This window comes from Schistocerca cancellata, chromosome 3, assembly GCF_023864275.1.
Source record: "Schistocerca cancellata isolate TAMUIC-IGC-003103 chromosome 3, iqSchCanc2.1, whole genome shotgun sequence".
NCBI classification, from domain to species: Eukaryota; Metazoa; Arthropoda; class Insecta; order Orthoptera; family Acrididae; genus Schistocerca; species Schistocerca cancellata.
Window position 1 is genome coordinate 928,168,077 of NC_064628.1, and position 13,987 is coordinate 928,182,063.

Here is a 13,987-nt window from a genome sequence, read left to right on the forward strand (position 1 = left end):
AACAAATACACTGTCGCAAAAAAAAAAATGGCAACACCAAGATGGAGCTGTGGAAGTAAACTGTGGTGTCACCGCCAGACACCACACTTGGTAGGTGGTAGCTTTAAATCGGCCGCGGTCCATTAGTACATGTCGGACCCGCGTGTCGCCACTGTCAGTAATCGCAGACCGAGCGCCACCACACGGCAGGTCTAGAGAGACGTACTAGGACTCGCCCCAGTTGTACGACGACTTTGCTAGCGACTACACTGACGAAGCCTTTTCTCTCATTTGCCGAGAGATAGTTAGAATAGTCTTCAGCTAAGTCCATGGCTACGACCTAGCAAGGCGCCATTAACCATTTCTATAGAGAGTCTCACTTGTATCATCAAGAATTACGTATCCTGTTCCAGACTTCACGCCCGTCTGCGTCAGATTATAGCGTGCATTTCGGCCTCCTCTATCTACAAGGTGTTGGCACATTTGCCAACACATCATAAACGAAAGTTGCTTGGCGTATTTCTATATCTGAAAGATGACGCCTGTTCACATCTAGCACCAGTAGCATAAGAACGGCGCTTGTTGCCCCAGTATGAGGATGCAAATGAGCGTTGGTATAAATACACACACTGTAACGGTAATGAGCATTAGTCACCTTTCAGATTGGACGTGGTGTGTTGGTGTTAGTCAAGAATGCCTTTAAGGCGACATCGACGCCATTATCAAAGCCTAACTCAGTTTGAACGATGCCGTGTAATACGGTTACGGTATTCCAGAAAGATTTGGCACGAATGTAGCCGCTGTGGGTGATTGCTGGCAGCGGTGGTCACGAGAGAGTACGGTCGAAACAAGAGCGGGTTCCGGACGGCCATGCGGCACTACGGAGAGCGAAGAGCGCCGTGTTTGGCGTATAGGTTTGGCGCTACGTGACTGCATCTGCAGCAGCAATCTCAGCATCATTTGGCATCACGGTGACACAACGAACTGTTACAACTGTGGGTCAGCTGCGAGCTACACGCACCGTAGCGTGCATTCTGCTAACCCCAAACCACCACCATTACGGACTTCAGTGATGTCGAGTGGGAGCAGCTTGGAGGTCTCCTGTGTTTTCTGTTGAAATCTCTTTCTGCCTCTGTTTCAGCGATGGTCGTGTGTTGGTCAGAAGGACGAAAGTTGGGGGTCTGCAACCAAAGTGTCTGCACGCTAGACTCAGTGGGCTACTCTTGGAGTTATTTTCTGGGGTGGGATTTCGTATGACAGCAGAAGCACTGTCTCACTTACCCCATGCACCCTGCTTGCAAATTTATGCGTCAGTCTGGTGATTCGACCTGTTGTGCTGCCACTCATGAACACCATTTCGAGAGATATTTTCCAACAGGATAACTCTCGGCTACATACCGCTATTCTAACCTAACACGCTCTACATAGTGTCGACATGTTGCCTTGGCCTGCACCAGTACCCGACTTGTCTCCAGTACCCGACTTGTCCAGCCCATATGGTACATCATCGGAAGACAACTCCAACGCCATCCACAATAACTGTTTCTGTATTGACCGACCAAGTGAGATAGGCATGGGACTCCATCCTACAAACTGATATCCGTCACCTCCGCAACACAACTTGTGCACGTTCACATTCACGCACTCAACATTCTGGCAGTTACACCCATTGTAAATGTACCAGAATTTCACGTTGCCAGAAGCTTGTAGCGTTATTACATTAATCTGTTATCTTGCAATGCCAGTCGTTTTAATATGTTACCCATATAATTGGATGCCTGAAATTTCGTTGCTCTACATGAATTATTTTCTGCTGCTGCGATTTTTTTTCCACCTGTGTTTTTGATTACGGGCTATGAGGGAATGCAGGATAGCATCGAACAACGGGCCCTATCGGGCAAGAACTGTTTTTAAACTGTAGCCGTAGCAGAACAACCTACCGCATCACTGCTGCGTCAACTATTTACGAACAACACCATTTAAGCGATTTCGAATCAGAAGTGTTTCGAAGCTCCAACATGTAATCTGTTTCTAGTGAGATTTTTCGGTGCAGCAACCTAATTTCTAAGTGTTGTATGTTGTTTGCAACAAAATAACATTATATTTCTGTTATTTATTGAGATACAACTGATAGTACTCTCTGTATTATGGTCTTGGACACTCTCTTGCCTAAATACACTCGTCCTCACAAAAAAACAGAACACCATGAACGACTATAGATAGGACGTTTATATTCACAGGACTTGTAGATCAGTCTGTTCTGCAGAAATGATTAGCATTTCAGTGAGCGCGGTTCAGCATGCGTAGTGGTGCCTAATCGCCAGCAACATGTGGCTGTGCGTTGTCTTGCTGAAAAATGGCGTTTGGGGTGTTGTGCAGGAATGGTATGCTTACGGATAGCTGGATGTAACTCACATAGGTCACACTGGTCACAGTGCCCTGGACATGAACCAACTGTGATTTGTGGTTGTACCAAACACCGCCCGACACCATAAGGCCTTGAGTTGGCGCTGTATGCAGTCACTGCGATGCCGCTCGCTTCGTCTGCAATGAAATAAAATGCGGCCCCATACGAACAAACTGAACCTGAATTCTTACGAAAACACTACCTAATGCCATTACCGTCCATAGTGAGGTCGCTTCACATACCTTTCCCGTCTAGCATGTTCCTGCACATTCGTCAAAGGTAGGCGGAGAAGCGTACGACGCGCACCTAACCCATAGCGTAATAAACGGCGAGGGACTGTCACCTCTGATAGTGTATGATGTGTTACTGTATTCCACTGTTCCGCAAGAGGCGAGGAGGGCGCAGATCTGTTCTGCAATGCCATTCAAATGAGGTGTTGCTCCTCTCATGGGTGTTGCGACCTGACCGATCTCGTCATGTATTAAGGTCTTCCTTGAACCATTCTGCACATACCTGTTGCACTACCAAAACACTTCGTCCCACACGAGAAGCAATTTCCCCGGATAGATGAATCGCATTCTGTCATGCAAATAACGCGCCATCTTTCAAACTCACTGATTTTAAGGTACGGTTCGGGTATACGTCTGCGAGACATCTTGTACGAGTGCTCAAATCACACTAATTCCTTACCTTCGGTTCATAGCGACAGGGGGAGCCGCAGCACATTTTACCGATAGGTGGTGGTGTGCCGCGATATCTCTGCTGACCTTGAAACCGCAGGCTGACATGGTTCAAATGGTAATCATTTCTGCAGAAAATGGTAATAGACATATCTTGTGAATATAAACGTCCTATCTCTAGTCTTTGTAGGTTTTTAGTCATTTTCTTGACACGAGTGTAATAACATTGGAAATGGTGAACTACCAAAGCTGTGTGTGCACTTTGCGTCTTCTCTCAGATAGAGGGATTCATTTTCTAGTGAAGAAATCAGTTACTATAAAACGTTGATTTTTGTGTATTTTACTTTAACAAGCAAAAATGGAGAAGTTAAGACATTAATGGGATAAAAATAACTTGAAGCAAGCCAAAGAAATATTCATATTTCAGATATTCACTGAAGTCGTTGAGAAATATTCCTCTGTAAGAGTGCACTAAGTGATAGTTTTAGAGCTTTACGGGAAAACAAAGAGATGACAAGGATACCTGTTTTAAAAAACAACAAAATTTTGACGAGGAAGAACGGGAAACAATATTGTTCGAAACCTTCGAAGAAGATTGGATTCGATGCCACATTTGTGAGGGTTGCGCCCATGATAACTATGCCCATATAGAGCTGAATAGTATATACTGCACGTGCGATAAGTGTTTCGCTAAACGTTAAACGATATTCCGAGTTCAGCCACTTATGTTCCAAACTTTAACTGAATAATTATATTATGTGGTTTTGCTTGCTTGGGTAAACTCTCTCTGTACGTGGAAAGTGGGTACTATGGTATATTGTTAAGTGCTTACCTAATTTTTAATGTTTACAACTATTTGCAGTCCAATGAAAACATTTTATGAGGAAAATGACTGTTTTACACGTGACAATTTCATGTCGGATTCAGACCTTCAAAACTTTAAGTAAAATTCGAGGGGTGGAAAAATTTTAAAAACTCTACTAACGTACATTCTTATGACATTAAGATTTATAATTGTTTTAAGCTATGTATCATACAAATATTCTGTGTCAAGAATATACCAATAAAACCACCAGAAAAAAATAATTTAGTGTCCAGCACCAACTTCGCTTTCCCCAGTGTTACAAGGATATGATTAAGTGCAACGGTAAACTATGTGAAGCTAGAAGCTGTTATGGAAGATTAATGTTTGCAAGCATTAGAGTGAGACCTGAAACACTGAATATTCATGCGAAATACGTAAATATGTTTTCACGACCAGCCGAAAATATGGTGCAACTCTCAGAAATAATGTTTTGGTTTGTCTCTCGTTATCTACGACACTACTGCTTGATTACAAGTGTGCAGTTCGTGCAATATCTACTAAACGACCTGAGCGCCAGAGCACTACAGAAGATGCGTTCTCCTCAGATCAAAGGCAAGCACAAGTGTTAGTACCAGGCCATAGCACTACGACATGCAGATGGAATGTGTTAGTAGTGAAGTGGATCTAACCTAACCTGACGTACCGAAACCGTTGTGGCCGTGCACGAGTTGGCGCGTGGTCGGAACATGAGGTGCTGCCATCTGCGCTTCACCTGCGCCAGCACCTGCGAACGAAAGAAATCTCGGTTGGTGGCTCCTGCTGTCTCACTACAACAACACAGAGCGAACCACACTCTGTCAAACATTAGAACAACTGAGGAGGACGGATCAGTGATCGATGAGAAGGTGCGTTCTGGGAAGCGCAGGGTGAAGAAAACAAAACAGGGCCAGAATATATTTCATGGACATCAAGGTAGGTTACCCAATCACATCATGTGCCCGACGAGTGCACAAGGCAAGCCGGTTGCCTATCTGAAGCCACATGAAATTATTCTGGACCAGTTTTATTGTTAGAATTATATTAATACCTTCAGCTGCTAACGGGCGTTAATACACTCCTGGAAATTGAAATAAGAACACCGTGAATTCATTGTCCCAGGAAGGGGAAACTTTATTGACACATTACTGGGGTCAGATACATCACATGATCACACTGACAGAACCACAGGCACATAGACACAGGCAACAGAGCATGCACAATGCCGGCACTAGTACAGTGTATATCCACCTTTCGCAGCAATGCAGGCTGCTATTCTCCCATGGAGACGATCGTAGAGATGCTGGATGTAGTCCTGTGGAACGGCTTGCCATGTCATTTCCACCTGGCGCCTCAGTTGGACCAGCGTTCGTGCTGGACGTGCAGACCGCGTGAGACGACGCTTCATCCAGTCCCAAACATGCTCAATGGGGGACAGATCCGGAGATCTTGCTGGCCAGGGTAGTTGACTTACACCTTCTAGAGCACGTTGGGTGGCACGGGAGACATGCGGACGTGCATTGTCCTGTTGGAACAGCAAGTTCCCTTGCCGGTCTAGGAATGGTAGAACGATGGGTTCGATGACGGTTTGGATGTACCGTGCACTATTCAGTGTCCCCTCGACGATCACCAGTGGTGTACGGCCAGTGTAGGAGATCGCTCCCCACACCATGATGCCGGGTGTTGGCCCTGTGTGCCTCGGTCGTATGCAGTCCTGATTGTGGCGCTCACCTGCACGGCTCCAAACACGCATACGACCATCATTGGCACCAAGGCAGAAGCGACTCTCATCGCTGAAGACGACACGTCTCCATTCGACCCTCCATTCACGCATGTCGCGACACCACTGGAGGCGGGCTGCACGATGTTGGGGCGTGAGCGGAAGACGGCCTAACGGTGTGCGGGACCGTAGCCCAGCTTCATGGAGACGGTTGCGAATGGTCCTCGCCGATACCCCAGGAGCAACAGTGTCCCTAATTTGCTGGGAAGTGGCAGTGCGGTCCCCTACGGCACTGCGTAGGATCCTACGGTCTTGGCGTGCATCCGTGCGTCGCTACGGTCCGGTCCCAGGTCGACGGGCACGTGCACCTTCCGCCGACCACTGGCGACAACATCGATGTACTGTGGAGACCTCACGCCCCACGTGTTGAGCAATTCGGCGGTACGTCCACCCGGCCTCCCGCATGCCCACTATACGCCCCCGCTCGAAGTCCGTCAACTGCACATACGGTTCACGTCCACGCTGTCGCGGCATGCTACCAGTGTTAAAGACTGCGATGGAGCTCCGTATGCCACGGAAAACTGGCTGACAGTGACGGCGGCGGTGCACAAATGCTGCGCAGCTAGCGCCATTCGACGGCCAACACCGCGGTTCCTGGTGTGTCCGCTGTGCCGTGCGTGTGATCATTGCTTGTACAGCCCTCTCGCAGTGTCCGGAGCAAGTATGGTGGGTCTGACACACCGGTGTCAATGTGTTCTTTTTTCCATTTCCAGGAGTGTATATCAAGGGGGACCGGTGAAATTGTGTGCCCCGACCGGCACACGAAACCGGGATCTAGTGCTTACATGGCAGACGCTGTATCCATCCCAGCCACCGAGGGCACAGAGGAATTGCGCGACTGCAGTGCCTATCTTGAGCACGCATCCCGCGAGACCCACATTCTCACCTTATATGTCCACACATTACATTCGTAATGTCCCACCCCTACACACTCATTACTAGTGGAAGACGTTCTTACCAAGCACTTAAGAGTTCGGAGAATATGTGTGCAACCGCACAGAAGAAGAAGGTCATGGTCGGTGCTGCCAGAACTGTATACTTATATGAACAGACACCATATCCATATAAGTATATAGTTCTGGTAGCACCGACCATGACCTTCTTCTTCTGAGCGAAGAGACAGAAAAGCAGACCAGTGACTCACTGAAAAGAGACGAGTGGGAGAGGTCATCATGGCAGAAAAATGAATTTTGTGTGTATGAAAAATGTAGCCAAGCAAACACAATGCGCAACAGAATTAAAGGAAATTTTTTTCGAAATCCCATAATTGCCTTCCATGTCGACGCATGTATTTGTAATTTGGCTCAAAAATGAGAAAAACGTTCGTCTGTGATGGGTGCAAAAGCATGGCGCCCTGCGACAGCACCCTCTGGTTTTACGACGTTTCTAGCAGCAAGGTGTCGGTATATGTGAAATAAGACCACAGCTCGGAAGTTTATGTGACGTGTTAAGTGGGATAATGATGTCACATTGACACCAAATTTCATCACAGTTCTGCAAAATGCTACCGTGGACGTACCACACTATGGGAAGGTCGTCACAGTCCCGCTCACCCACATTTCACACCTTCTCTGCAGTGGAGGACAGAATGTGACGGTCAGCGTTGAAATCGTGCGGTTTTCTTACGAGCGGCCAACGGAAACGTTTCACAGCACCGTCGCTCAGAACAGACTCCGGCAAGCCTCGGGAGGTGTCATAAAAGGTGTCAATGAAACTGCATCTTTCTTTGGGACGTAGATTCCCGCGTACGAGTACATCACGGTCGAAATGGACTGTCTGCGGTGCGATGAGGTGTAGGAAGAGGCTCCAGACTATCTTTGCTACTGCTAAGAACTCACTGACGCTTCGACCTTGTCTAAGGACATCGTGGTCTTGCAACCCCACTGAATATTTTACACCTTCCAAGTACAGTGCAACGGCATTTCTTGGGCTGTTGTACAGGGACGCCGTTTAAAATCATTCAACAGAATCTGAACGTGATCCGAGGCAGGAAAGAGTGCTTATTCTTTTTCAGTGCCCCTGTTCCAAGCCCTCCTGCGGCATGATGGTGGACGGCTGCGACATTGACACATGCGTGAATAAAACGGCAGTGTGTCCCTCTAATGACCCGTAGATGGGCAGTAGCCTTGACGACACCCACTCTCATTTAGCGACAATTTTTAAAATATACCTTCATAGAAGAAACCAACGAATTAGACCTAGGTGCCTGCGGGTGGTAATTGGCATCAGAGGTGTGTTATTTGGTTTCCTGTCTGCAGTCTCGTAGTACTACGTCGCAGGTTTTATCTGAAAAGGCACATTTTAAATTTTCATAAGAAATGTAGGGAATGCCACTGTAGGTTTTGTTGAACTGGGGGTCTTAGAGGGACATATCACCATTTTATTCATGCATCTGCCAATGTCGCACCCCTGCATAATCACCACACAGAATCATGTGAAACAGCAGCACTGGAAAAGAATAAGCATCCCTTTCTCCTTAGAACCACGTTAGATTTCCTCGAATCGTTTCGAACAGTCCCTGATGCTTCTACCCTGTATGCCAGAGCACAAATTTGTGGTGCCACTGCACTCCAAAAGGGTCAAATCACGTTCAGTCGGGCGGCTAGCTCACTGTGTCCTTAGAGAAGCACAGAAGCGTCGAGAAGACGTGAGCAGTATCAGAGACTGTCAAGAGCGTACTCCTGTAGCTCTTCACACTGCAAAATGACGTCTTCGCCTGTGATAAATGTGAGAATCAAGGCCCCAGCGAAAGAGATGTTTCTACTGAGGCTTTTTATGCTACCCTCTGAGGCCTTTCCGTGACTATTCTTAGCAGCGGTTTCGTCGGCCACTCTTAAGAAATCCACATTGTAACGCCGGAAATGCATATCCTCCTATTTCCATCTATTGTACTATAATTTTTTTCCTTTATTTGTTACCTGAAGGTAAGACATTTCTGTGTCTTTACATATTGTAATTGTTTTACTATTTATGCATTTATGTCGATGTATAATTGGTTTCATTTGTAAATATTATTTGTATTTTTACGCTGGGTCTGGCCAAGGGAAAACTATGCTATCGAACGAATACATCGAAAGGTCGTTTGGAGAACCAAAGTGTTTACGATCTTTGGTAGTGTTAACTCTGCCGCATAGAGCGCGGGCAGAGGGTGTTTGGCTGGAGTAGTGCGGTTTAGCAGGTGTGTTGTGTGACGCTCCCGCGAGTTGCCGCGCTTTCGGGGTTTGGCATCATGTAATAGCGCTCGACATTCTGACACGGTGTCGCGGACGGGAAGCATTATCTGGCGCACATCAAGAGCCCCTTTCGCCTGGTGACAGTGTCGAGAAGAAGGTGCGCCAACATCCAGCTTCTGCAACAGCGACGGCCGACAATGAGTGAATGTCGCCACCTCCTCGACCGACGGCTTCAAACCTTCAATCAACCAACAAGGACTGGAAGCACGTAAAGTTTTAGAACTGTATGGCAGACCACAGCTTTTCAAAATTGTTCCGTTTTCATGACTAAATTACAGCGACGTAGCATGAACCTTTGTTGCTCATTGTCCCAATTGCATTACCAAGCAGGGTCCCTTCCTTTTCTGAAATGAACCCGAGTGTCGTTGAAAAACAAGTAATATCATTCCATTTCACTGCTTTAATTTCAAAGTTCAGTTAAGGTATTCATAGCTGGCTACAATACTTAGATTACACAAGCACAAATTAAGAGTGAGAGTTTTGTTAGCATATTTTAGCTTACCTGTGACTGCAACCCACCTTGGTACGTACTAAATGTTACTATTGTTAATTGTCCAGAATCATTTAATTCAAGTTCAAAGTTAAATCTTTTATTTCTAAATTGCGTAGATTCAAGTAGCTTTTGAAATGATTGTTGAGGTAGCCCAAGACTAACCTTATTTTATTGAATTTCGTAGTGCTTCAGAAACAAAGTTCTCTATTAAATTCAATCACTAAATTAACTTTCAATTTTCCGGTTTTATTAATTCTTTTGCTAAATTAAGTCAGAGTGTAGCGAAATTTATTACTTCTGACGAACATTCAGTTTTCACAAACCACGTGTCAACCTTCAGTTGCCACGTTTTTAGTGCTAAACATATGTGCATTAATCTTTCATTTTCAGTTATTATAGTAGTTGTCCGTGGGACCGGCGACCGTAATTTTCCCCAAATCTCAAATATCTAATTAATGCCAATTAATTGTCAACGTAACGACCGCACATTTTCTTCTGTATTAACTTTACCCCTTTTCAAAATTAATTTCCACCAATTTCATTTTCATTTTTCCTTTCATTTAGATGTAACCCTTTCCTCCCTCTTTACCGACAAATTAACTTCGGTGACGATTGCTTTTCCTAAATTTCGATTAGGTGCACGCGGTTTAATTTTTCACTGTCATTAAGGTCGATAAGTGAGGGGGAGGTTACAACATGATTTCAATCCTGGGCGTCGCGGTTCTGACCTCCAAGGCAAAGGCATCAAAAGAAGGGGTCAAAGTAAGGGGTGAAATTTGAGTGAGAGGGGCTATCACGACCTTCCCATCGTGTAACACGTGCGCTATGGCTTTGGGCAGAAGTGTGGTGTACTTTGGTGCCAAAGTGACACCAATAATGCACCTTACACATCACATGAACTTCCCATGTGTCGATACTTTGCTCTTTGAAGCTTAATCGAACCAGAGGGCGACGTCACAGGGCTACACGCTTTTTCACCATTACAGAGGAAGGTCGTAGCCGCCTTTGAGACAAATTTTAAACTTATGCGTCTCAATGGGAAACACATACGGCGTTTCCAGACAATGATCATTTGATTATGTTGCCAAATGTAGTTGGTAGGTGTGCGAAGAAGTCTGTGACACAGCTGAAAGAGAAGAAAAGATTGACACGACGACTTAATGGAAGCTTGGTAGATGGTATTAAGCTGCTTTTACACGGGACATAAAAAAACTCAATTTGCCGTCAATAGATCCCAGCAATATTTACCGGCAATATCTGACGTCACATGATTACCGTCACATGGATTGCACAACTGCTAGTCTCTCTCGCTTGGCAATGTTCCCGGCAGCACACTTCCGGAACACAATGGGACATACTAAGATAGCGTAATAGACGATAGTGACCTAGAGGAAGTGTGTGTGGCTCACTTGTATTTACAATCTCCAAGGACATATTTAGCAAAGATGGAAACATCAGGCTTTGTGGTTGTATGTTTTTTCTAGCAAGAAACTGCTTCGGACACTTTTGGTCGATAACTGGTGCTGATTACATATCTTTTTTGGAATGCTGAAAGGCGATACGGAATATCTCGTTCGAGAGCAAGCCATCCAAGGATTGGTAAGTCGAACATCAGTGTGGTCGTCTGTACAGCAGCTATAGCGACATTGGTGACACTGGAGCCCTCTCTTAACTTTTTTGATGCTTATGATTTATACAGATGTTTGACGTTCCTATTTAGAGTATATTTTCCATCGATATGCCCCTTAGTAGCAGGTTTCGGTGCAAGTGCTCAATGGACTTCATTAAAATACTTTTTTGATGCAGTAATTAACTGCTTATTTTAATATACTATTGCTATTGCCGCTGCAACGACGTAACTATTAATGTCATAAATGAGATACTTACGACCCGATTTATGGAAGATCAAAAGTAGAAATTTGCAATAACTGTAATTACATAATTATTAAAATTAAATTAAATTTAAATAAACCAAGTTTTTAAATTAGAGTAAAAAGTATAAAATAATTTCTCCAAGCCAATACAGATTCTATACAGATTCCTAACACCATACAGACAGACCTAAAAATTTGCGATTGTGGAGTTGTCACAACTACAAAAATACTAATAACATTAATAACGAAAAATGTGTGGTACATGCAAAAAAATAATATTAAGGAGGTGACCTATCAATACGTCTCAAATGTCTTTCATGAACCCTACGTTTTTCATTTCAAATCTGACAACTATTTTCATAGGTATTAAAAATTCACGGATTTTTCTAGAGCATCTGTATCGAGTTAGAAATCTGTGTGGGGCTAGGAGAAATTATTTTATACTTTTCACTCCAATATAAAAACGTAGTATGTGTAAAAGTTATGTTTTTGAATAGTAACTATTTACATTTTCTTCTGGTATGTGTCAAATTGTTCATTGCCTTTAAAGTAGTACAGAGGGTTTTCGTGATGTGGTGGCTCTCCTGTCTGTGTTCGCTTGCAAATAGGCTTCTTTTTCAGGGGGTCTGCCTTGAGCAAAACACGATTTCTTACTTTCCTTGTAGTCCCCAAAAATGTTTCGATGAAGTTTCAGCATTATCAGTGTGCTATAAAACAGAAAAATGCCTTGTACTGTTGGAACACATATCAATTGGAGTTTCTAAAGATAGTATTTTCATATTTGATAAACGGGCAATATATATATAGACTCTGTGTGTGTGTGTGTGTGTGTGTGTGTGTGTGTGTGTTGGTACCCCCATCGGGCGCCCTCTAGTACCTTCCGCCGCGGAAGTCGAACACGCGGCAAAACAAATAGACGTGGTCAGCCCAAAGAGGGCTCCGCCTCAGCGGCGGCTATTCCGCGCAGCGGCTCTCGCGCAGCGGGGCGCCACCGCTAAGCGACGTGCAGAGCCAGACAGCGGCCAATAGCCGCTCTCTCCGGTTTCGTATATAGGGACCCGCTCTGCCCTAGTCCATTCCCCTCCGCCGGTGTGCCTCATGGCTCCGTCCTTTCCCCCCTTCTGCACCTTCTGTACATGGCGGACATGCCGCCGCCGTCACCCCCCATCCACCTTCTCCAGTTTGCCCTGGCCCCCACCCTGCAGCGCTCCCAACACCTTCTCCAATCCCATCTTGACCGGTTCACCGCTTGGTGCAACCAGGCGATCATTGTAGTCAAAACCACCCCTTCCTTCCGCCTCCTTGATTTCTATCTCACCATCTATGGCCGTCCAATCGCCCTCACTCCCACCCTTAAGTACCTTGGCGTCACCCTCGACCGTCGCCTCTCCTGGACTCCCCACCTCCGGACAATCCAAGCCACGGCACGCTCCCGACTCAGTCCCCTCAAGCTCCTCTCCGGCCGTACTTGGGGTCTTGACCCCTCCACCATCCTCCACACCTATAAATCCCTCATACGCCCTATCCTTTGTTACGCCCATCCGGCTTGGATCTCCGCCCCCCCTACCTTTTACAAATCCCTCCAAATCCTTGAACGCCATGCTCTTCGCCTCACCTGTCGCATCCGTCTCCCCTCCCCCACGCGGATCCTGTACAATCTCATCCCCTTCCCCCACCTCCTCCTTTTCCTTGAAAGGATATGGATCCTGTACACCTCACGCAAACTCCATCCTTCTCACCTGCTCGTCTCCCCGATCCTCTCCCAACCCCACCCGCTGCCACGCCTGTATTCCCACGTCCCACCCGGTCTCCATCTCTCCACCCTCCTTACCCTCTCCCAAGGTGGCTTCCGCCAGCTCCCCCTGCCTGATGATGTCCTCCTCCCCTCCATTTACCCCTCCTATCAGCTTTGATCCTCACTCCCCCCCTTCCTGTGTACTTTCCTTTAGGCACCCTCCCTCCCTTCTCTTCCCTTCCTTTCTTTTTCCTTTTCCCCAATCCCCTTCCTCTTCCCCCAGGCTTCCCCTCCCCCTTCCTCCTTCCCCTATCTCCCCTGCCCGTGGCATCTCTGCTCTCCCCTCTCCCTCTCCCACCCCCCCTCGCCCTTCTTCCCCTCTTGGCAGGTCCCCGGACTCGCACACGCTCTGTGAACATTCGCGCGCCGGAGATCATCGCCATCTGTGTCTCTTGTGTGTGACGTTGTTTTGTGTTTTTTAGTGTCCGCCGTCACGCTTCTACGTTCACTTGTGCCGTCGGATTCACCAGTGTTCTGTGCGCCGTGTCAACGTGTTTTCAGTGTCGTTATCGTCGAGTGTGAACGGCTCCGTGTTTTTTGTATATCTGTGACCACTCTCTTTTGCACGTCACTCTGTTCATTCTGATTCTCCATTCTGTGTTCTGTTATTGTCAACACTATGGCTGAAGAGCGGCGTAGCATGCCGCTGACAGCCCACCTGTTTGTTTAGGTATTAAAATAACAATAAAGGGAAAAAAAAACCTAGTCCAGTCAGTCTGGTACTCGCTCTGCCGACCGCGGTGGTCTCGCGGTTCTAGGCGCGCAGTCCGGAACCGCGCGACTGCTACGGTCGCAGGTTCGAATCCTGCCTCGGGCATGGATGTGTGTGATGTCCGTAGGTTAGTTAGGTTTAAGTAGTTCTAAGTTCTAGGGGACTGATGACCACAGATGTTAAGTCCCATAGT

General features: G+C 46.4%; 1 protein-coding gene across 1 annotated transcript in view; it reads right to left on the reverse strand.

Moving 5' to 3' along the window:
* Positions 1 to 4,538: 4,538 nt before the first annotated feature.
* The window catches only part of LOC126176658 (calcitonin gene-related peptide type 1 receptor), a 275,793-nt gene continuing 266,344 nt past the window's right edge, over positions 4,539 to 13,987 (reverse strand). The window contains exon 9 of the mRNA XM_049923814.1: positions 4,539 to 4,655. Coding sequence (XP_049779771.1) covers positions 4,539 to 4,655 — 117 coding nt within the window. The remainder of the gene's footprint in view (positions 4,656 to 13,987) is intronic.